Genomic DNA, 19623 nt, shown 5'->3' with positions numbered 1-19623 from the left:
TGTGCTAATGGGAAAAGCTCGGTGCCGAGAACATATCAACACAGTTTCAGGAAGCCGTAAATGTCACTGCTGATTCTTAATTACGTGCTCGATCCCTCCCGTGCGCTGCGGCCGCGCCAGGAGTTTCAGAGGTTTGCTCAGGTGGGATCAGATTGTGGTCGCGGGCTTATTCACGATGTCACTATAAAGTATAGATAAATTATTGTAAAATATGATGCCTTGACGATAGTTGTAGTCGTCTTTGAATTGAGAAATTTTAACTTTGATCATGGTAAACATATTACCAGTAATCTTTATTACGACGGCGTGAATATTGAAGTACATTAGAGTGCGGTGATTGATTGTTTGTCTATATCAGGTTGTAGCATTTCAAAATGTAATCTGATACAACATCATCATCATCATCATCATCATTCTTCTCCCCCTGTTCCTTATACTTGTGCTATTTCCTCAAAAAAATTTCCCATCTTCAGATGTAGAAGCCGTTGCAAACCAGAATATTCTCTCCAATTCTTCCTGGGCAATGCAAGTTGACAAGTCCTCAATATGAGCTCCGATTTCTCAGAAACAAATCATGTTGTTTTGATTCATGATGTAAAAAGTCCTGGGACAAGTATCCAGGCAGAACAAATGCTTTTCCCTGCAGACCTGCAGGGAGTTCAGTCAGAAGATCTGCAGGACTCCATGCCAGCAGGGATGATTGTACTAAAAGGCCATGTTTGGCGTTTGGCCTCTTCAAGAGCATGTTATTTATTCCGAGGCCTTGCATGCAGCACAATTCTTTCTCTCACCTAAACCAGAGCACAGTATCCTCAGAAGGTGTTTTTATGACCCTTTAAATCTGTCATCCACAGATTACCATCAACTGAAACCAAATATATCTATATCAAAAGCTGGACAGAAAAAGTCAAAAACGCTGACGAATAGAACGAGATAAGTGTTTAAAAGTGGGTGTTTTAGCAGTGATGCTGCTCACTCGGCGCTGCCACTTTTTTCAGTTCACCTCCCATCTGGCTTAAATTGGATTGAGTCGATTGTGAGGGCGTCACGTCTTCATTTTAATCTGCTGGTTTTGGTGGGATGGGGAAGTGCGGCCGATATTCAGCTGCAAGTCATAAAATTTGTGTCCTGGTAAAACATTTTATACCGTGGCCCAGAAAGCCTTTTAAACAATGACTTTGGTGTAAATCATGCCTGGAGCACATGCGCCGCTCGTGGGGGTGGTGGGAGGCTACTATTTATCCCGCCTGAGCCGTTTAAGTCACCCCACGGGAGCCCAGGGTTGGAGTTTGAGTTCAGCAGACGCCGGTAACTTTACCTTCATTTGTCTCTCTTTCTGAGAACACTGGGACCGTTAACGCAGGTCATTGCCTCATAATATGGCAATCTTTTAATTTGACCCTGTATGCTGCCACAGAGGAGGAGAGGAAAGGATCAGTTAAACTCCTACTGCCCGGAAAGCCGACTGGGTGACCTCTTTGTAAGACCTCAAAAGCATTAAACATGAGGGATACAGTGAGTGGTGATGGAAGCAATGATAGCATGTTTTTAGAACTTAAAGGGATACAGGTTGGTAGGCTTCCCAGAATAATGCCGGAAAGCGGAAACGACAAGCAAATTTAACTTAAATTATTATTTTTTTTTAATATTTTGGGGATCGATGACTCATTATACAGAAGATCATATGTTTAAATATGATATAAGAATGACAGTTTTATCGCCTGTTATTCGTGATGGTATAGAGCTTTGCAAAAATGAAAAAGGTCAAGGACGTATTTGCCAGTGGTATTTACAATGGTAATGTAAAACTGCTACAGTTAGTTAAAATTCTAGTAGTTGTATTGTACTATTATTTTCATTGCGCTGTAAAAAGATGTGTATAAATCTTTTTAGGAATAATTTGAAGGCTAGGATTTTTATAAAATGCAACCTTTCTGAAACGTGGTTCGCTGCACATGTGCACTACCGCCAGTCAAGATTGCTCACTTTTTAAAATTTGAAAGCATTTTTCTAATAAAATGCACATTTGGACTCGCATACACCAGCTAGTGAGTGGGCCTTAGTGGGACGCCTAAAAGGAATTTGATTGTTTGCATCTCACTGTTGTCTGAATTCATGCTGGTGTGTTTGTATTACAAAAACACAGCTCCAACTAGTGGCATGAAAGTCAAACTACAGTGTCTTCAGCATTGTTTTTATCCATATGCATGGCAATCAAAAAACTACATATTATTTTGAAGAAATAGTATTAATATTTTGGATGCACCAAATCAAGTATTAATCAAGTATTTTCCTATCTTCCAAATTCTTATACTACTATGACAATTAAGCTGCTAAGCCATTTTCTGTTCCATAGATATTTGGTAATAGAAAATTCATCTTTTGCCATACATGTTACCATCTGCTGTATGGTAAGATTAGGGCCTTTTTTGGCCGTAGGAATAACTACATGAGCATGGAAAATGTATAAATATTACATGTTCAGAAGAAAATGATGCCCAAATATCCAAAGAATTCATGCCGGAGGCTGGAGATTGAGTCTGATGTAATTGTTAGAATTTGAGTTACATAATGCAGGTAATTAACCTAACAATTACAGCTAAAAGTGAATCATTTTGGCTCCCAAAACTAACCAAAGAATGACCTCATCGTATTATGTTTTATCTTGCATCACATCTCCGGGACTGATGGAAGAGTCACCACAGTAATGTGATTCTAAGTGGGTGGACTAAACTATCTGTTTACAACCTACAATCTGCTTGTTTCGATCCCTGTGATTTTACATTGTTTCCAGATGTCGGCAATTACTTGGCACGCAATGTTATCATAGCAGATAAGATATATGGGAAAGACCCAGCCTGTAATAAAGCAGAATAATCTTTTAAAACTCGAGATGACCACATTTGTCGGCGTACAATCAGTTCCCCTAATCCGCCGAACCTCCTGCATGCTTCCTCGTGCAACTCAATCTCTCAGCCTGTTAAATAACAATACACTGTATTGTTTTTTTCTCACCTCATCATCTTTATGAATTATTGTTTAACCAGTCAGAGGACACCTCCAACAATGTTGTGGTAGAGAACTGGCTCCCAGCTCGCGTCAATCAAACGCATTCATTTCCTCCCCGGGTGTTTGGTTTTAAACTCCGGGCACATCACCGACGCCGCAGTTTATTTTCTGAAGTCGCACGTTTGCAAATATGAGAAGGATTTCTTCAGAAAGCAAATATCAGAAGGTTATGGATTAAGGCGGCATGGGGGTAAAACGCCGGTGTTATCCTGTGAAAGACGTGCACGTCCACGTCCCTCCCCGCTGGTACCGCAAAATACCCCCGTGTTAAGTGGATAGTCGAGTGTGTGTGTGTGTGTGTGTGTGTGTGTGTGTGTGTGTGTGTGTGTGTGTGTGTGTGTGTGTGTGTGTGTGTGTGTGTGTGTGTGTGTGTGTGTTTAGATAATTCTCTCAAATTTGTGGAATGTGGAGACATCTTGCTTTACCAAATCAAACAAGCTAAGCCCCGTACTGTGGGCAGTGAGCGAGGACTTCTCGCTGTTGGGGAAATGAAATACAGACAGTTTGCGTGCGTCCTCTAAGTGTCAAGAGTCTGATGTCGTGGTTGAGGCGGCCGACGATTTGCTCTGGAGTGCAGCACATTCCTGCCAGCCTTAATTGATAGTAATTATGTGGTTTTTGATTTGGTGTTTGATTGGAGGGCAGATTTGGACTCTTAATTTGAAGGGACACAGAGTTTTTATTGTCTTTGGAGCCTATTTGGAATGATAGCCCTCTACCTTGTAAGTCACATCGGGGAACACCAGTAGGTTGACACTTATTTTTCTATTTTTAAAGTCAACTCTTGGGTTTTGTTTTTTTGTGTCCAGCTTTAGCTGGAAAGCCACTCGGTGTATCGTATTAGTCTCACCGCGGCTGGAGCTGTCTATCTTTCCAGGTAGGTTTTTTTTTCCCCCCTCTATAACCAAAGGATTTGTCCCTCCAGGGGACACCTGGCTTGTTCCCCACCTCCACAGTGTAAATGTTCCCTGGCTTAAACTGCCAGATGTTATGAAAGGCTGCATTGAAGTGGACCTTCAGCTCATAAAAGAATTGGAGGAAAAATAGAAGAGAAAAAAAAGTGATTCTGTTTGAGAAATCTATCCCGATAGCTTCAGTGACCAGACTATGTCATCTGGTTTACATGGGACTTTCACATGAAACTCCTCGTGAAAAAAAAAAAAAGAAGCAGTCTTGACTCATGTGACTCCAAATATGTCCCCGTTTTGTTTAGATGTGAGCCCGCCACCCTTTCTGAGCGTGCGCCTAAATACAGCTCCTTCCAAAGACGCCAGCAACATGACTACAAATTCCAGACGTTTCCAAAACAAAGTTCTCAAAAAGGAACGTGCAAAACCAGCCGGAGCTTAAAAAAGAAGCAGTGGCACGAGGCAGAAAGAAAGAAAGAAAGAAAGAGGAGCAAGTTGGGGGAAAAAAAAAAAGAGGGAGGAATACAAGAGACAGATATTTGAGATATTATGAGAAATGGAAAAAAAGACAATGGTTCTATAGTTGTCTGTCTGCTGTTTTGCCAGTTATGTCTGACACTAGGACACACACACACACACACACCCACACACACACACACACACACACACACAGCAATGTGTGAAGTTGTGAAGTTGCAGCTGGCTCAGCTCCTTGTTTGTACAAGCACGTGTGACTGAGGCCCATTTATTGATTGGCCGGGGTGCCAGAGCTGACCACTCAAGGGGCTCGGACCCCCCCCCCCCCCCCCCACCCCACACATTCACGCAACACACGCACTGAAACCCACACACACACACTCACGCATACACACTCCCAGTTCCCCTCCCTCCCTCTTTTTCACCAAGTTACTCAGGAGGAAGAACGGGAGCAAGTCAGAGAGGAGACGGCAGCCAGGCAGGCAGGACACACATTGACCCAGAGACAGGGGCATCACACTCAAACAAACGTACAATCAGGACACCTCGAAACGGCATGGAGCAAGAGTTTACATCTTGCAAACTCCTGGTGACAGCGCTTCTCATTCTGGTATTGTAATTTGTATTATTTTTTTTCCAATTTATTTCCTGGTCGGTTACATTGTTGTTGTGTAGCTTGAGTTATTGATTTTCTTTAAACTGCTTGTTAAGGTTGCAGAAAGCCGACGCACTATAATGCCTTTATTGTGTTTGCATGATGTCACCCTGTGCAGCTGAAATGCATCCTCCAGATCTCGCAGTCTATACAGTGGTGGCTTCACCGGAGTAATTACAGTAGCATGAGTCGTCTTCTGCTGTCTGAGCTCCGGCACTTCCAGTAGTTCTGATCCAAGTCACAAAATTAAAGAGCAGTTGTCCTCGTGTAGAAGGATGAATTGTCTGACTTTAGAGCTCCCTGTTGCATTACGGTGGCTACCTCACTCCACGACAGCGAGTACATTGCCGTGCAGCGTGGAGCGTATGGCAAGGGATTCAGCAGATGTGCAAATATCATATGTCTTGCCAACTGAAAAGGCCATCATATGCATATTGACACAGTCTGCAAAAGAAGCCACCGGGGTCGGGTTTCTTTTTCCCTGTCGTGCAGTTTTCCACATTTGAGGAAAATGTACTTAATCTGAGCCGCTGACAAGCGATTCTAATACAATCTGTCCATCAGCGTGAGCAGCGACACAGAGATGACTGGTCTTTTATCACACCCCTGTTTCCTCTCTTCCACCTAATGTGAAAACATAAGACGACAAACTTGTGAAGTTCTTGTGGCTTCTTGGATTTGCTGGTTTTTTTTTGTTGGAAATATTTCAGCTTTGTTGTGTAATCAGTTGTTATTAGAGAGTTTCTCCTGATACCAAAAGGAGCATGGTGCCTGCTTGACGGAGGCCGGCGCAGATAAAAAGCCGGAGGCTTTAGAGCAGGAGAGGTGGGACATGTGGTGGAGGGTTAGGAAGACTCCAACTGGATATTTGAGACTTTCGATTATTGGCTCCAAAAGCCCAGCAGGACGGTCGTCCAACAAGCAGAGCTCCATCTTCCTCCGCCCTCGTTAAGAACAATAGCAGCACAGTTGGCCAAACAACATCTTCGTCCCTCCGTTTGTTTCCTCTCCTCTTTCTTCATCAGCCTCGTTACGCCCCCGGCACTCTTGGCTCCACAACACACGGCCCTCGGTTGTAATTGAGTGCAAAATTTGCTGATTGCTTTTCAAAGGAGACCTAAGGTGGTGCGCTAACTGGCTGCCCAGAGTACAGCCTGTGTTTATTTACTGTGATCCAAACATTGAAATAGTTGGCTTGTGTAGAAAGTAGCACCGTTGCTGATGTGTTTGGCTGCAGGCTCCACTGGCCGTGTGTTTAGCTCTTGCAGCTCTCCTCTGCCGTTCCTCAGGCGTCATCGGCGCTGACAGCCATTTATATCAGTCCCCACGCACATTTTAATAACCCACCCCTCTCTGCACTTTGTAGCATGGGTGTTTTTGGTGCTATGTCCCAAAGAAAACAGCTATTACCTTGTATCAACTTTCACCTGCATCACTCATTCATCTTTGTAAACCAAGCCCTGTGTCATTCTGTCTGGAAAAGTGGCTGAAAAAGTCAAAATAAATACATTCTCCCTCTAAAATATTTAAAGCCGGGCACTTCACATACACGTGTGGACCTTTGCTGTCAGCTCAGTGGGGTAAAAAAAAAAAATCATTCCAAGAACAGGTGATTGATGTAAACTCCTCATATTATTCTGAGTTCTCTGCGGAGCCAGACTTGCTTTGCTTTGCATTTCATGCTTAATCTGCAAGATCTGGGATTTCTGAGTCACTGTGAAAAACTCGGTTGGATGTGCAAGCCAAACTGCCACCTCATGGTGTAAAGCACCCACAGTGCGAGGCTGTCTAAAGGACACAATAGCAGCATTTTTTTTGGCAGTCTTTTGGAGGTTGCTTCATGGCTTAACCGCACCAGAAAGACAGCCGAAGTTTCCTGTTGTTGAAAATTATAATTTTTTTCTCTCTCTTATCCATCAGTTTCTTTTAAGGGCTCTAAAACCTCAGTTGAATGGCAGATTCTTTTATTAAATATGTTTGCACCTCCAGTCTACCGAGACACATTCCTGCTGCCACACGGGGTGGGTGATTTGTCCCACTGTTAGTTCCAAGGTCCAGCTCTTTTTTTTTTTTTTTCTTTTCCCATATTTTGGATTTTCCAGGTTTTCATCCATTTAACTGGTACAAAAGCAGTTTTTCCTTTTTGGCTTTCACTCACCGGCAGTTTTTGAGCAGACTGAGCTTACGCTGTCTTTGTTCTAGATAGCAAAAGCGATCTATTTTCCTTTTTCACTTAATCTGAGCCTGGTATTCAGAAAATGTAGCTCTTAGACTTCATTCATTCGGTGCTGGAAACGGCAGCGAGCAGAGCGAGGCCGCCGAGCACGGCCAAGAGCAAGAACGTTAACTCATGTGCTCCGGCGGATGATCCAATCCACCTGACAGCGCCAGCTACACAAATAAATACTCGCTTGAGAGCAAGGATAGTCAGCGCGGTCAAATCTGCTTCGAAAAATATGTTAGGCCTTGAGAAATAAATCTGAACTGATCGAGAGGATCTCACTCTCCATCGGATTTGCACAACATTAGGCTTTCACCCCGAGACAGCTCGGATAAAGCAGAATAATAGATGGATGAATGGTTGGTCTCTTTTGTGGCTTTAGATCTGAAAACAGTGTGAAAATGATGCGTATCGATAACAATGGTTGTGCAAGACTGACCATGAACTCCTCTCTGCGGTCTAGAGCTCCCGGACAGCCCGTTCAGAGGAGGACAGAGACACGCTGTGGGATGCCTGGGGCTCGTGGAGCGAATGCTCTCGTACCTGTGGCGGAGGAGCTTCATATTCCCTACGACGTTGCCTCAGTTCCAAGTAAGGCCAGCTCTCCTCTAAACACCTGATAGGTAATCTTTGAAATGTCTTTCCGCAATGCATCGATACAATAATGTGAGCACACCTGCTGATACAGAGTACTGGTATGGCATCAATGAGGCAATTTACGCATGTTTAATTTCCCATTTGATTCTGCTTATTGACTGACTTCAACGTTTTTTTTGGATATTACCTACACTTAAGCATTCACTGTCAAACTCTGCTTTTGTGCCTCTGACTTCTGGTCTGTTGCCACCAGCTATGATTTAATGTTTAATGAACGAAGTGAAACACGGTCTGTTGACACAAGATGTTTTATTGAGAAATTTACCGGATTTACTGTGCCTTTCATGTGGGAAACTTCCTGTCTGGTTCAATTTCTTGTTTGCACCTTGACACAGCTTCCGTCTAAAATAGAGGCGGCATTATAGGTCCGCATAGTGAAGCACTGAGCTGCTTCTGGTGGAAACACAAGCACATGCTGCAGTAGTGAAACCTCGCCTGGCGTAAGTGAGGGATTGGCAGTACATTGGCCACAACTTTTTTTTGTTTTGTTTTTCTTTTGCAAATATGCCACTTCACATCACTTAGCATGGACTTAGTGTCCATTCACTTCTCATGTGCAATTGGACTGCAAATTATGCACTATTGGTAATTGTCAGATAGCGTTACTTTTGTCACTGTTGTTCATCTCGTAAAATCTTAAAGCTGACGTCGCTCCTCCGGAACAGCTGAGCTCTGCTGAAAGGTTGATGCCAGTTTATGACAAGTTTTGAGTATCAGGTGAGACGTATTGGGACACTTTCAGAAGGACCAATGTCCAGCCACAGGACAAAGCTGATTCTATGCGGATACAGCTGCAAATACTCAAATACCCACTGGCAAAGGACTGTGTGTTCATATTTACAATAAACCAAATGTTAAACTAAAGTTTCAGTAACAAACTTGTGTTGAATGCATCAAATACGAGCTGCATAGTTTTAATTTCAATATATAAGAAGTCTACATGTGAATTTCCCATTTGGGGCCTTGTTACCGCCCACCCAATCATCCAGTTTGAAACATGGTGCCGCCATAGTCAAGATCCCTTCTTGATGGACCCTCTTTACATTTGTAAAAAAGTGTATAAGAAGGTAGAATAAAGGGAATACACTCATTGAAACACATTAAAATGAGAGATCATAGTCTGGGTCATTATCGTGGCGATTACATGATGACAGTGTGAGAAGATTAGCAGTAAATTGTAAGTTGACCTTCAGATAAATGGAAACATGCCATGGGCAATTTGTCACCTTGTTCCTAAACATGATTTGAGTTAATCTGTTCTTTTAAAGAAGAAAGTCCAGACTGATTTCCACATTATGGCTTCAATATTCGAGCAATGTCCTAAATCATCCGAGGAAATCCCGTCAATCAAATTGCTCCATTTCCATAGGTGCTCTAAATACATCGAATATCCCCGAGGGGTCAACTGTGGAGCTGTCTAGACAGCCATATGACACTAAACCTTGGATTCCTCAATGACACCAGTGTTTTAGTAAATGGCTCAGACACTTTCTTCCATGAGTCAGAAGAGGAAAATCGTCGTCCCTGGATTAAATGCCACATTTGATAACTTTAGATTTTATTGCGTTGAAGCTCTGCAGAAAAATTCAGGCCACATTTGGCGGATTCTCACCGCTCATCGTCTCAGGACACACTTTGAACATCTTGGTCCTTTTATCCTCCTGCCAAAGTCACCTGGGTAAGTTATGCTTCAAACTCGCCCTTTAGGCTGCAAGATTAAAGCAAGGGGCCAAGTGAAGAGGGTAAAGTGGCCAATTACAAGTGGGTTTGAGAAACAAGTGAAAAAAAAAAAAGGAAAGAGAGAAGTAGCGAGACAGTATGTTTTCCATAGAGATGTTGTCACATTTATTGGCTGGGAAATAACTGCTGGGTGACTTCACTGCATTCCTACATTTTACAGTTCCCAGAATGTATTGCTCTCTAAATTGCTGAAGGTAGCTCGCTTGGAGCGTTGCTGCTGAAGCCACCGTTGGGGACGGTGGAGAATCCAGAGTGAGCGCCACCATTGACATCGTAAAACAGTGCAACCGTCTCAAGACAAACTGACAAAACGGCCCAGATCATGCTTGAGGTCGCCACAGAGACGCATTATACCGTGTGGTTCCCCCACAGCTCCATAGCCATGAATGCATCAGTGCGAGGGTGGAAGCGAAGGACTCTCAAAACCTCAAACTGAAAGTGCCAGACACCCCCTGTGCTGCACTGTAAACACTGAGGCCAAGAGCGTTTTGTGGTGTTCGTTTCATTATATCAGCAGCTGCCACTTCTCCCTCCTTGCCCAGAGTTCTTTGGTCAGGCAAACCTCAGAATGCTACTGGCTGTAAAAGCAATTGATAGGTTAAGAGGTGCGTGGGACGTGAGCTCCGTGTGGGAAGTAGGTAATGTTATCACATCTCGGTTTAGTCGGGTGAGTTTATAAAGTTGTGTGTCCTTTGGCAGGAGCAGCAACATCCAGGGTTCTCGCGCAAAACGGTAGGACTCTCCATCCACCTCGCTCCATCCCAACCCGACCGTTGCGTGGGAATGTGGGGGCAAGTAGCCTGGCCTCGGGTGGGAGATCAAACAGCATCATTAAAAAGCGCAGCGCAAGGCCTCCTGTGTGTGCGTGCACTTTTGTGTGTGTGCGTGCGGCTGGAAACGGGCCTGCAACACCCTCGAAACCAATCCCACCAACCTCCAACTCCTCCTGCAGCTGAAATGAGCGAGTTAGTTAACCTTTGCACATGCAAAGTAGTGAGTCCTCACAGGATGTCCTGGCCCTCATTAGTCCCATCCACTCGGCACACATGATCATAAAGGCCATTATTAACAGCAGCGTAGCTGCTTTGAGGCAAGTGTGGACATATGGATTGGGTGTTATAGCGAGAGAAACCGTTGCTCCCATATTTATGAGTTTGGCACGTGATCCTCTCTTCGTTTTTTTCTTTTTTAGCGTTTATGAAAAAATTGAAAAGCTTAACTTTATTCAGAGCCAGAAAAGAGCAGGAGGAAAGGCACATCCAGAACGTGATCCAGAAAGTTTATAATCCAGTGACAATAAATGCTTGTGGCAGAGTGGATGGCATCGCACAGCTATGTTTAAGGTCCTTTTTTTTTTTTATTATTATTATTCTTGAGGGATATAGAGTGAAATCTTTCAATCTTTAATTGGACTGGCACCAAGATTAAACCGTAACTGGAGGGGACCGCCGTCTGCATGGTTTTTGCAGGGCAGCTCCACCATCACCTACTGATTTTACTGAGCATGTGTCAAGCCAGATACTAAAAATTAATTTAGCTTGTGTTGAGATATATGTGTGTGTTTTGTCACAATCAGGAAAAACTACAGTTATAGTTACGTCTTCCGCATCGACCAAACCACACTGAGTCGAGATAAAACACAGAAGGAGGATGTGCCACTTGATATTATCCCACTGGGAGCTAAGATATTGCCCAAAATCAATATAATCAAAGTCCGACAAAGACGATGGACTTTCAGATGAATATTTTTTCTCAGGTTTTCCAAACTAATCGATACCAGAGCACAAGACAACAGCATATTTCAAGCAGTATAAGATCAGCCAAACTCCTCAAGTGTATCAGTATAATGATGAAGGTTATGGGGCCCTGCCTGCACTTACTTTCAATCTCGTGAGAAGACTTGATGACATATATATATATGGGCAATGTGAGCCAGACAAATCTCCCTCCATACACATTGGTATAACAAAGGACTTGGTCGAAATTCAGTTGAGCGTGGATTTTTCTGCACACTTAACAGAAAATAGACGGCCATAATCTGTGAGTTATGCGTTATGTGCTTTAGGAATCTGGTTGGTTTCCCTTCATCAGTGATGATGCCATGATGAATCCTAAGCCCTGCTGCGACTCCTGCCCAGCCTCCACTTTGGAGTTTCCAAATTCAGAAGGAAATGAAAGAGGAAATTCATTTTATTCCCCTTAACTTTTGAATACATCAAGTTTATATATTACTTGTCCCAGTGTGAGTTTCCACACCGATTCAAATCTTTGCTACCTGTCTCTCAACTCTCCGTCTTTGAAAGTCTCTTGTTTGGGTTCCAGCCTTGTGACCTGCTGTTTGGCTTGGCAGAAGGGGGCCGCCTGGATTCATCCCAGGCTCTAATGCGCTTGCCATGCCACACACTCCACATCCATTCCCTCCACTCTCTGGAATAATATTGTAAAAATCCTTAAGCCTGCGTTTATCCGCGAGTCCGGACTCAGCGACGTTGCCTCCAATCAGGATTGTAGATTCGCTAAGGGCCGACGACACTGGAATTCCTCTTCGGTTCCCGAACTCAAAAGACTATCTTTTGATTAGTTTCCACTGGGGTCCCGGATAATTGGCCTATCAGAGTCACCATCAATGGTTTATCATCGCTCGGCATCAAAGCACAAAGGAATCCTCAATTTCAATAAGTGGTGAGCTCCATAATTTGGGCCGAGACACTGCAGACTGTCATGCTGAGAGTCGCAATCCAAACTGCTCCAATCTGTTCAGCAGACACCGACTGTGTCTGCTTCAGTGCTGCATTTGCACTCCGTTTGCTTTATGGAGCGCGGATTTGTTTATAGACGGGTACGAAAAGACAAATGGAAGTGCATTTAGAGGATCCGTTCTTTAAATTTTCCCTTTCTGACACTCAAGCTCATCTCAAGTTTGTGACCCGTTGAATAGCAGAGGTCCTTGTTTCTTTAACGCATGATGGCCGTTCCTAGAAATGATTCCATATTCACTGAGAGAATAAAGGGTGTTCACGGGCTGTGATCTAAAATGTGATAGTAACTTTTGGCACCATGGTGCTGTAGAGGTTAGCAGTAAAAACACACAAGTTTGCATGTTCTACTTTGGCATGCGTGGATGTTCTCCAGATCAGAAGGCAATGTTGAGCGGTGAATGAAAACAATCCCAGATAAAAACCTAAAACCATAGAAATGAATAGACAAGAATACAGTGCAACCTAAGATTGTTATGTACTTTTCTAACAGGCGGCAGTAAAGATAAAAGGTCCTCACTTTTGTTTTTGAACCAGGCTCTCTGGCTTCTTCGGGTGATACAATGACGTGCTTGTTTGGTTTATTGCTTGACAGAACAAGCGGTGACCGGACTGTGAATTTTAATGGTGATTGGGTGTTTCTGTGTGTTCGCCAGTGGCGGACTGCTGACGTGTGCAGGCTGTCATAACATCGTATCCTCAGACGTTTCTTCTTTTTTTTGAATCGAGAGCTGCGACTTTTTAGCTGCCATGAATTATACTCCAATACTCGGATACCTACTTGTGTGGTGTGTATGATAGATATGAATTATTATCATCAGTAAATCTTCACAAAATTCATGCGTTACATGTATTTTGTGAAGTTTTACTGCGTGACAGTTCCAATGTCAAAAGATTTATTTATTTTTTGTTCCCAGTGAAGACACAAATGCTTCCAAATACGATTTTTCATCCATGGCCATATCAGCTCACCCACAGAAAAATGCTACGTTACACCAAGGTCACAAGTTCATCTACTACCGGTTATCGTCACGAAAAATAAACTTTAAAAGATTACTTTATTAAAACCGAAGCGCTTACGCAGCGTATCTGTCTTGTCTGAGTGATTCAGCGTCCCTCCCCTCTGAAATCGCCTCGCCTTTCTCCCTCGTCACTTTGTGTCAGTTCGACTGTTGAAGCTTTGCGAACACGCCACAGACTCGTGTTTGTGGGTTTCCCACATTATCGCCGGAGGATTCCGCCCGCTGCAGAGCAATTTGAAAAATGAGACAGAAGTCGGGGGATGAAACGCCAAGCTGCTTCAGGCCAAGATGATTCGAGCACATTGTGGTTTGTTTCATCGTTCGCCTCGCGAAGCCAGTTACCAACATCTTCTCTCTTTCTTCCACAGGACCTGTGAAGGGCAGAATATCAAATATCGCACATGCAGTAATGTGGTAAGCTCGCAAAGCTCTTTTTTTTTTTTTTTTTTTTTTTTTTTTTTTTTTTTATGTAATGTGTGTCAGTAGATCTTTCAAGTGGTCTGTGACTGAAACAAAGAGATCTGGTAAATTGTAATTGACCAGAGAGAGAAAACGACCAAGGTTTAGTGCCTAAAGGGTGTAATTTAGTGATCGAGGATTATATATCGTCAGAGAGAAAGTGATGTGAGCGTTACAAAGTCGTCACTCCCACAATGTGTCTTTAACTTTCTGTTTCTCATTTGTCTTTCGCCATCAGGACTGCCCCCCAGACGCTGGCGACTTTCGCGCCCAGCAGTGTTCAGCTCATGCAGACGTGCGATACCAGGGTCAGTACCACGAGTGGCTGCCCGTCTACAACGACCCCGACAACCCCTGCGCTCTCAGATGCAAAGCGAAAGGCTCGGGCCTGGTGGTGGAGCTGGCTCCCAAAGTGCTGGACGGAACGCGCTGTTACACCGAGTCCTTGGACATGTGCATCAGTGGAGCCTGCCAGGTGGGGGAACGAGTCATTGATCTGTATTGTTTTTGATCTTTGAGGATTTCCAGCATTTATTTCTTTTTGATTCATCCTTTGTTGGGACTCAGAGTTGACGTGGGCCTGAGAGAAGAAGAACAAATATTGAATTTGCTCATTCATTCAGCATTTTGACATTTTAAATTCTTTTTTGTTGTTGTTCCAGAAGAGATTTTCAAAAACCAAAAAAGTGTTTTTTTATTTTTCAAAAACATCTGAGGAATGCATCATTCAGAGGAGCAGTTTCAGATGTCCCAATGCCACAAGCTTGGATTAAATTAGAGACAGATTCTGAGATCACATGAAGAAACAGCTGCCAATTCAAAATAGAAACATGTCCAAGTTTGCAGAATATTCCTGTTAATGACCACACAAACCCAAAGACCAGCAGTTCTTTGTAAAACTACATTTAATCAATTTTTGTAATTTATTTCTATGTTTTGAGTCACAGTGGTCCTCATTCTGAGCCATACCAGCTGTTTTTCAAATGAATACTCAACGAGAATAATATTTAATTTGAGTGACAGTCTAGGAAATAGTTAACAGTGCATTTTTGCCTCGGTTGAATAGGTTTACGTCCCAAGGCGTTTGCTTGTGTCGAGTCGATTCCGGCGCTTTAATGCACACTCCGACAGTGCTTACAATCACATGGTGGTTTTGGTGTTGCCTTACTGACAGGAAAAGAGTCCATCAATCAACTGTGGATGGTTTCAGATAATGTTGAATAACAAAAAGTGAGACATGTTGTTGGTAACTTAATCCGTTTTAAACAGGATCTCTCATGATATATTATTAACGTAAACAATGGATTACTTTTGGGTGGTTTGGGTTGCTCCATTTCAGTATTTCCGTGTCTTTTTTTTTTATCTGTTGTAAGATGTTTTGTTTTTCATTAACAGATTGTAGGTTGCGATCACGAGCTCGGCAGCACAACAAAGGAAGACAACTGTGGCGTCTGCAATGGAGACGGTTCATCCTGCAGACTTGTACGAGGCCACTACAAATCCCAGCATGCTTCAGGAAAACGTAAAGTATCTTCACTCCGTATTTGTTTGTCTTTTCAGACACCAATGCACCATCAACAATTATTACATCTGCAGTTTTAACTTAAAAGGAAACTATATTAGTGCTCGGGAACAGAAGGATTAAAAATTCAATTGCAAGCTGATTTTAGTTAGAATGCTTTAAAAATGGAATATCTTGGCAAGTTTTACTTACATTTCTCTGAAATATATTTCACTTTTGTTTCCAGGAGTATGAAAGTGTAATACAAATTCACTCAACTTTTCCTTTAAGCAAACTTTAACATGTTTGCTGCTCACGTAAAACAACACGTGTTATATAACAAGCTTCACATTTGATGATTATTGAGTTTTGGAAAGTGTATGTACCATGTATAACCATGTTCTCTTACTTCATCACACATGTAATCGGCTGCGATGTTTCCGTCTCTCTCTCCAGCTGAAGACACAGTCGTCGTCATCCCCTATAAGAGCCGCCACGTCCGTCTGGTCCTGAAAGGCCCGGATCACTTGTGTAAGTCCTGGTAGGTCCAGGGAGCACATTGCAATGTTTAATTTAGACTGTACTATGTTTTTGATACATGCATTATATACATTCACACACACACACACACACACACACACACACACACACACACAAAAAAACCAATGATGTCAATTTAATTCCAAATAAAATGTTCCAGAAGACTTTGTGATGAAGCAAACACCATGAATCATGAAAATTGTAGCACAAAACGGGGCAGCCAGTGGTGATATACACCACCTTATTAGGTAATGATTATCTATGTTTATATATCATTTCTCATACATTAAAACCAGAACTAAATGACACAATCTAATGTGATCCAGTATAACGGTTCTGCCATTCATTTTGTCTTTAAGAATGTCATATTACAGTAAACTTAACATCATTAGCAAAGTTTCATTGTACTCAATAACGCAAAGAAAGGTGTTTTAACTTACTTTGAACGTGAGCTGCCAGGATCTTCTTGCACAACCGTCTCCAGGGTTTCCAGAGATTGATCCGATAGAGAAAAGTCAACAGTAACTTAAGTAACAACGGTGAGCAGAAGACCATCTCTGATCACACAACATGTCAAAACCTGAAGACCACCCCAGGTACCACTGCTGTCAGCTACAGGCAGGAAACTGAGGCTGCGGTTCACACAGACTCGCCAAAATTCGACAATTCAAGTTAGAAAAAGAGCCTGGATCGATTCTGCCCTCTACCAGTTGTTCACATCCTACTAATCTTGCAGAGCATGTTTATCCTTTTTTATTACCAGTGCACCATCTTCTCATGGTTGCCTCCGGCAGGAAAACACACATCATGTCACAAAACTCAACTCGTTTGACGTGATGAATTAACTTTCTTCCACGTTTACCAGATTTTAATCCAATGAAGCACCTTTGAGATATCGTGTAATGAATTATTCACGCCATCGATCACTGCAGATTTGTGCAGCCTGCAACTGTGTGATACATCCATGTCAATAAGAAGCAAAAGCTTTGAGAAACATTTCAAGCATTTTCTGGAATTTCTGCCACGAGAACTAAAGCGGCTCTGCAAGTAAGAGAGAGTTCACCCGAGTGCTACCATGGTGCACCTATTAAAGTGGCCAGTGAGTGTACGTATGTATTGAATTGACTTCATTATGCTGAGAGGTGTGTCTGATACTCGCTCACATAAAACATCTCAGCTTATACTGCTGATGTCAAACTCTGCCCTGCATCAAATTGATATCAAATGTTTCTTCTTTAGACCAATTCTTTGCTCCATGCTCAGCTTACAGAGAGATTCCTAAAAGGACATATTTTTCATTAAATATTTCCACCCACTCTTTTTGCCTTGGAGGCACTTAAATTGCAACCATCTGTTGACAGATGATGACTGCTGCTGGTTACGGGTTGTCCCTGTGTTGCTTCGCTGTTTTTCCTTCAGCGTGCATGCAACATCCAGGAATTACACAAGACCCTGTTAAGCCAGGGGTGATGTGAGGTCAAACAATAGGGGGGGGGGGGGGGGGGGGGGGGGCTTACTGCGATGCTGGCCTGCTCGCACACCCACATGAGCCCCCAGGAAGTGCCAGAGTGATCTCTCCAAACACAACAGTCAGACTGTGTTCTTTGCGTGTAACTTTATCTGAGCGAGGCTTTGTGTCGGAGGCTCAGCGATGAATGAAAGTCTTTCCTTGAAGCCGTTTGTTGCTTTATTCACGTCTTTAAATCATGTCTTTCATTTGCCGTTTCTTTCTGTTAAAATAATGATGACAGACTGATGGGGAATACTGTTAAGCTGTGGCTTTCAAAGTGTTTCAAAGAGGGAGCGCTTCAGGGAAACTCTGGGGGTCAGATGGATTCCTTCTCCCGTTTGGTTTTTCGAAATAATCGTGATAAAATATGAATAATTGGAGGGTAAAACTGTTAGATTTATTTAGAAAATGTCTATTTTGAACTAAATGTTGGTGCACAAGAGAATGTTATTGCCAAACCAAAAGTGACAGATTGGACAGTTTGCATGATTTTGTACGATCATAGTTGAGAGAGAGTGCTGCGTAGTATGTTTCCTCAGTGAATTCATACGCCGGCTGTGCCTCCACCATGGTTTTGATAGGAAAACTACACAAAACCTGTCAAGAAAAGCTTTTATTTCCAACAAATGCAGCCATTTTTATGTATTATTACAATTTTGGCTTCAGTTATAACATGTTGAAAGGATTTTATTTTTTTTTAAATGCTACTCTTTAATGTAATAAATTCTAAATAAAATAATTGGCAATGACGTCGATGGCTCAAATGTCCTATTACTCTGTTGGCAAGTGATTACATTTAAAATGGGCAGAATTCTTACATTGCTGGCAGGTATTTTTCAGGTTATTGGACATTATTACATTATTGCTTGTTTTAGACCCCAACAGCTGCTAACAATACTACAATATGAAAACATGAGGGAATCCGGCATTCAACCAAAGTTCCTCTTGTTAAGCTCTGTTTCCTGTTTTGAGCTCTGTTAAACGGGGGTCACCCTCACACACTTTGAATACCCTTGCTGGAGAGTAAATGTTAATAACGTCATCGTTATGGGGTTGCTGAAACCTTAGCAAGGCAAAGTAAAAGTCAAGACTTCTGATTACATGTTGTGACCAATGTTACCATTGTGCCTCCTTCAGATGTGGAGAGTAAGACTCTACAAGGGGTCAAAGGTGACATGTCCTTGGATAAATCAGGGCAGTACCACCTGGAAAACACCACCTTGGACTACCAGAAACTCTCCGATAAGGAAGTCTTAAGGATCTCAGGCCCGCTCGGAGCAGATTTCACAGTCAAAGTAAGAGCTGAAATGATATTTTATTTTATTTTATTTATTTCATTTTATTTCATTTTATTTCATTTTATTTCATTTTATTTCATTTTATTTTATTTTATTTTATTTTATTTTATTTTATTTTATTTTATTTGTTATTATTGATTTATTGCTGTTCGTGATTAGCTGCTCAACTTAGTGAAGACATGAAAATTGAAAGTAAAGACTGGACAATGAGCCTGATAATCTGATCTATTTCCATGCACTTGAAAAAAAGGCTCATCAGGTGGACAGAAACACACCTCGATATGTTGCTCAGTAAGTGCTTGACTTGTAAATAAGCAGTAAGTATTTTTGGCTGAAACAGTGGTCTCCCTCCTTATCGGGCCTATCGGGTGCAGACTTTTGACAACGATCCCAATCTGCTCCTCTTAACTCTTTAAGACCTTTTTGTAGGGTTCACTATAAAGCTGTAATTTCAGGCACAAAAAGGTCAGTTGATACCGCAGCTGAACTAAACTGGGTTCAAATCAGGTCTTTATTCCTGTGAACTCCCTGTGACCTCAGAGCCCATAGCTTTGAGATTTAAAGATATTTGAGGACGTGTGAGCCACTTTAATAGGAAATTCAAGCTATTTCTGTCTCTGTTAAATGTTGAAGCACATGTGTCATGAATTAATAATAGTAACACACAATCCAGTAGTTAGTTTTGGCTTAATGATGTGAAATGATTTCATGTTTTTTGGCTGCCATGCTCACTATTACTCTACAGACAGTGTAATGCCTTTTGATTAAACTGGGTTTTTTCTCTCTCTCTTTTTTTTTTTTTTTTTTTGG

At 42.3% G+C, this 19623-nt stretch overlaps 1 protein-coding gene across 3 annotated transcripts in view; it reads left to right on the top strand.

Annotated features, from left to right (window-relative positions):
- LOC308123763 (ADAMTS-like protein 1) overlaps nucleotides 1–19623 on the top strand; it is an 88453-nt gene that overhangs the window by 48933 nt on the left and 19897 nt on the right. For 2 of the 3 annotated variants that reach the window (XM_080486422.1, XM_080486423.1), the window contains exons 3-8: nucleotides 7794–7921; nucleotides 13874–13919; nucleotides 14203–14439; nucleotides 15360–15486; nucleotides 15922–15996; nucleotides 18653–18810. In XM_080486422.1, the coding sequence (XP_080342548.1) occupies nucleotides 7794–7921; nucleotides 13874–13919; nucleotides 14203–14439; nucleotides 15360–15486; nucleotides 15922–15996; nucleotides 18653–18810 (771 nt within the window). Of the gene's footprint in view, nucleotides 1–4918; nucleotides 5065–7793; nucleotides 7922–13873; nucleotides 13920–14202; nucleotides 14440–15359; nucleotides 15487–15921; nucleotides 15997–18652; nucleotides 18811–19623 lie in introns of those variants that run through there. The other variant, XM_080486424.1, reaches the window with a different exon arrangement.

This window comes from Lipophrys pholis (assembly GCF_963383615.2).
Source record: "Lipophrys pholis genome assembly, chromosome: 18".
Taxonomy (NCBI): domain Eukaryota; kingdom Metazoa; phylum Chordata; class Actinopteri; order Blenniiformes; family Blenniidae; genus Lipophrys; species Lipophrys pholis.
This window is presented reverse-complemented; position numbering and strand designations above follow the sequence as displayed.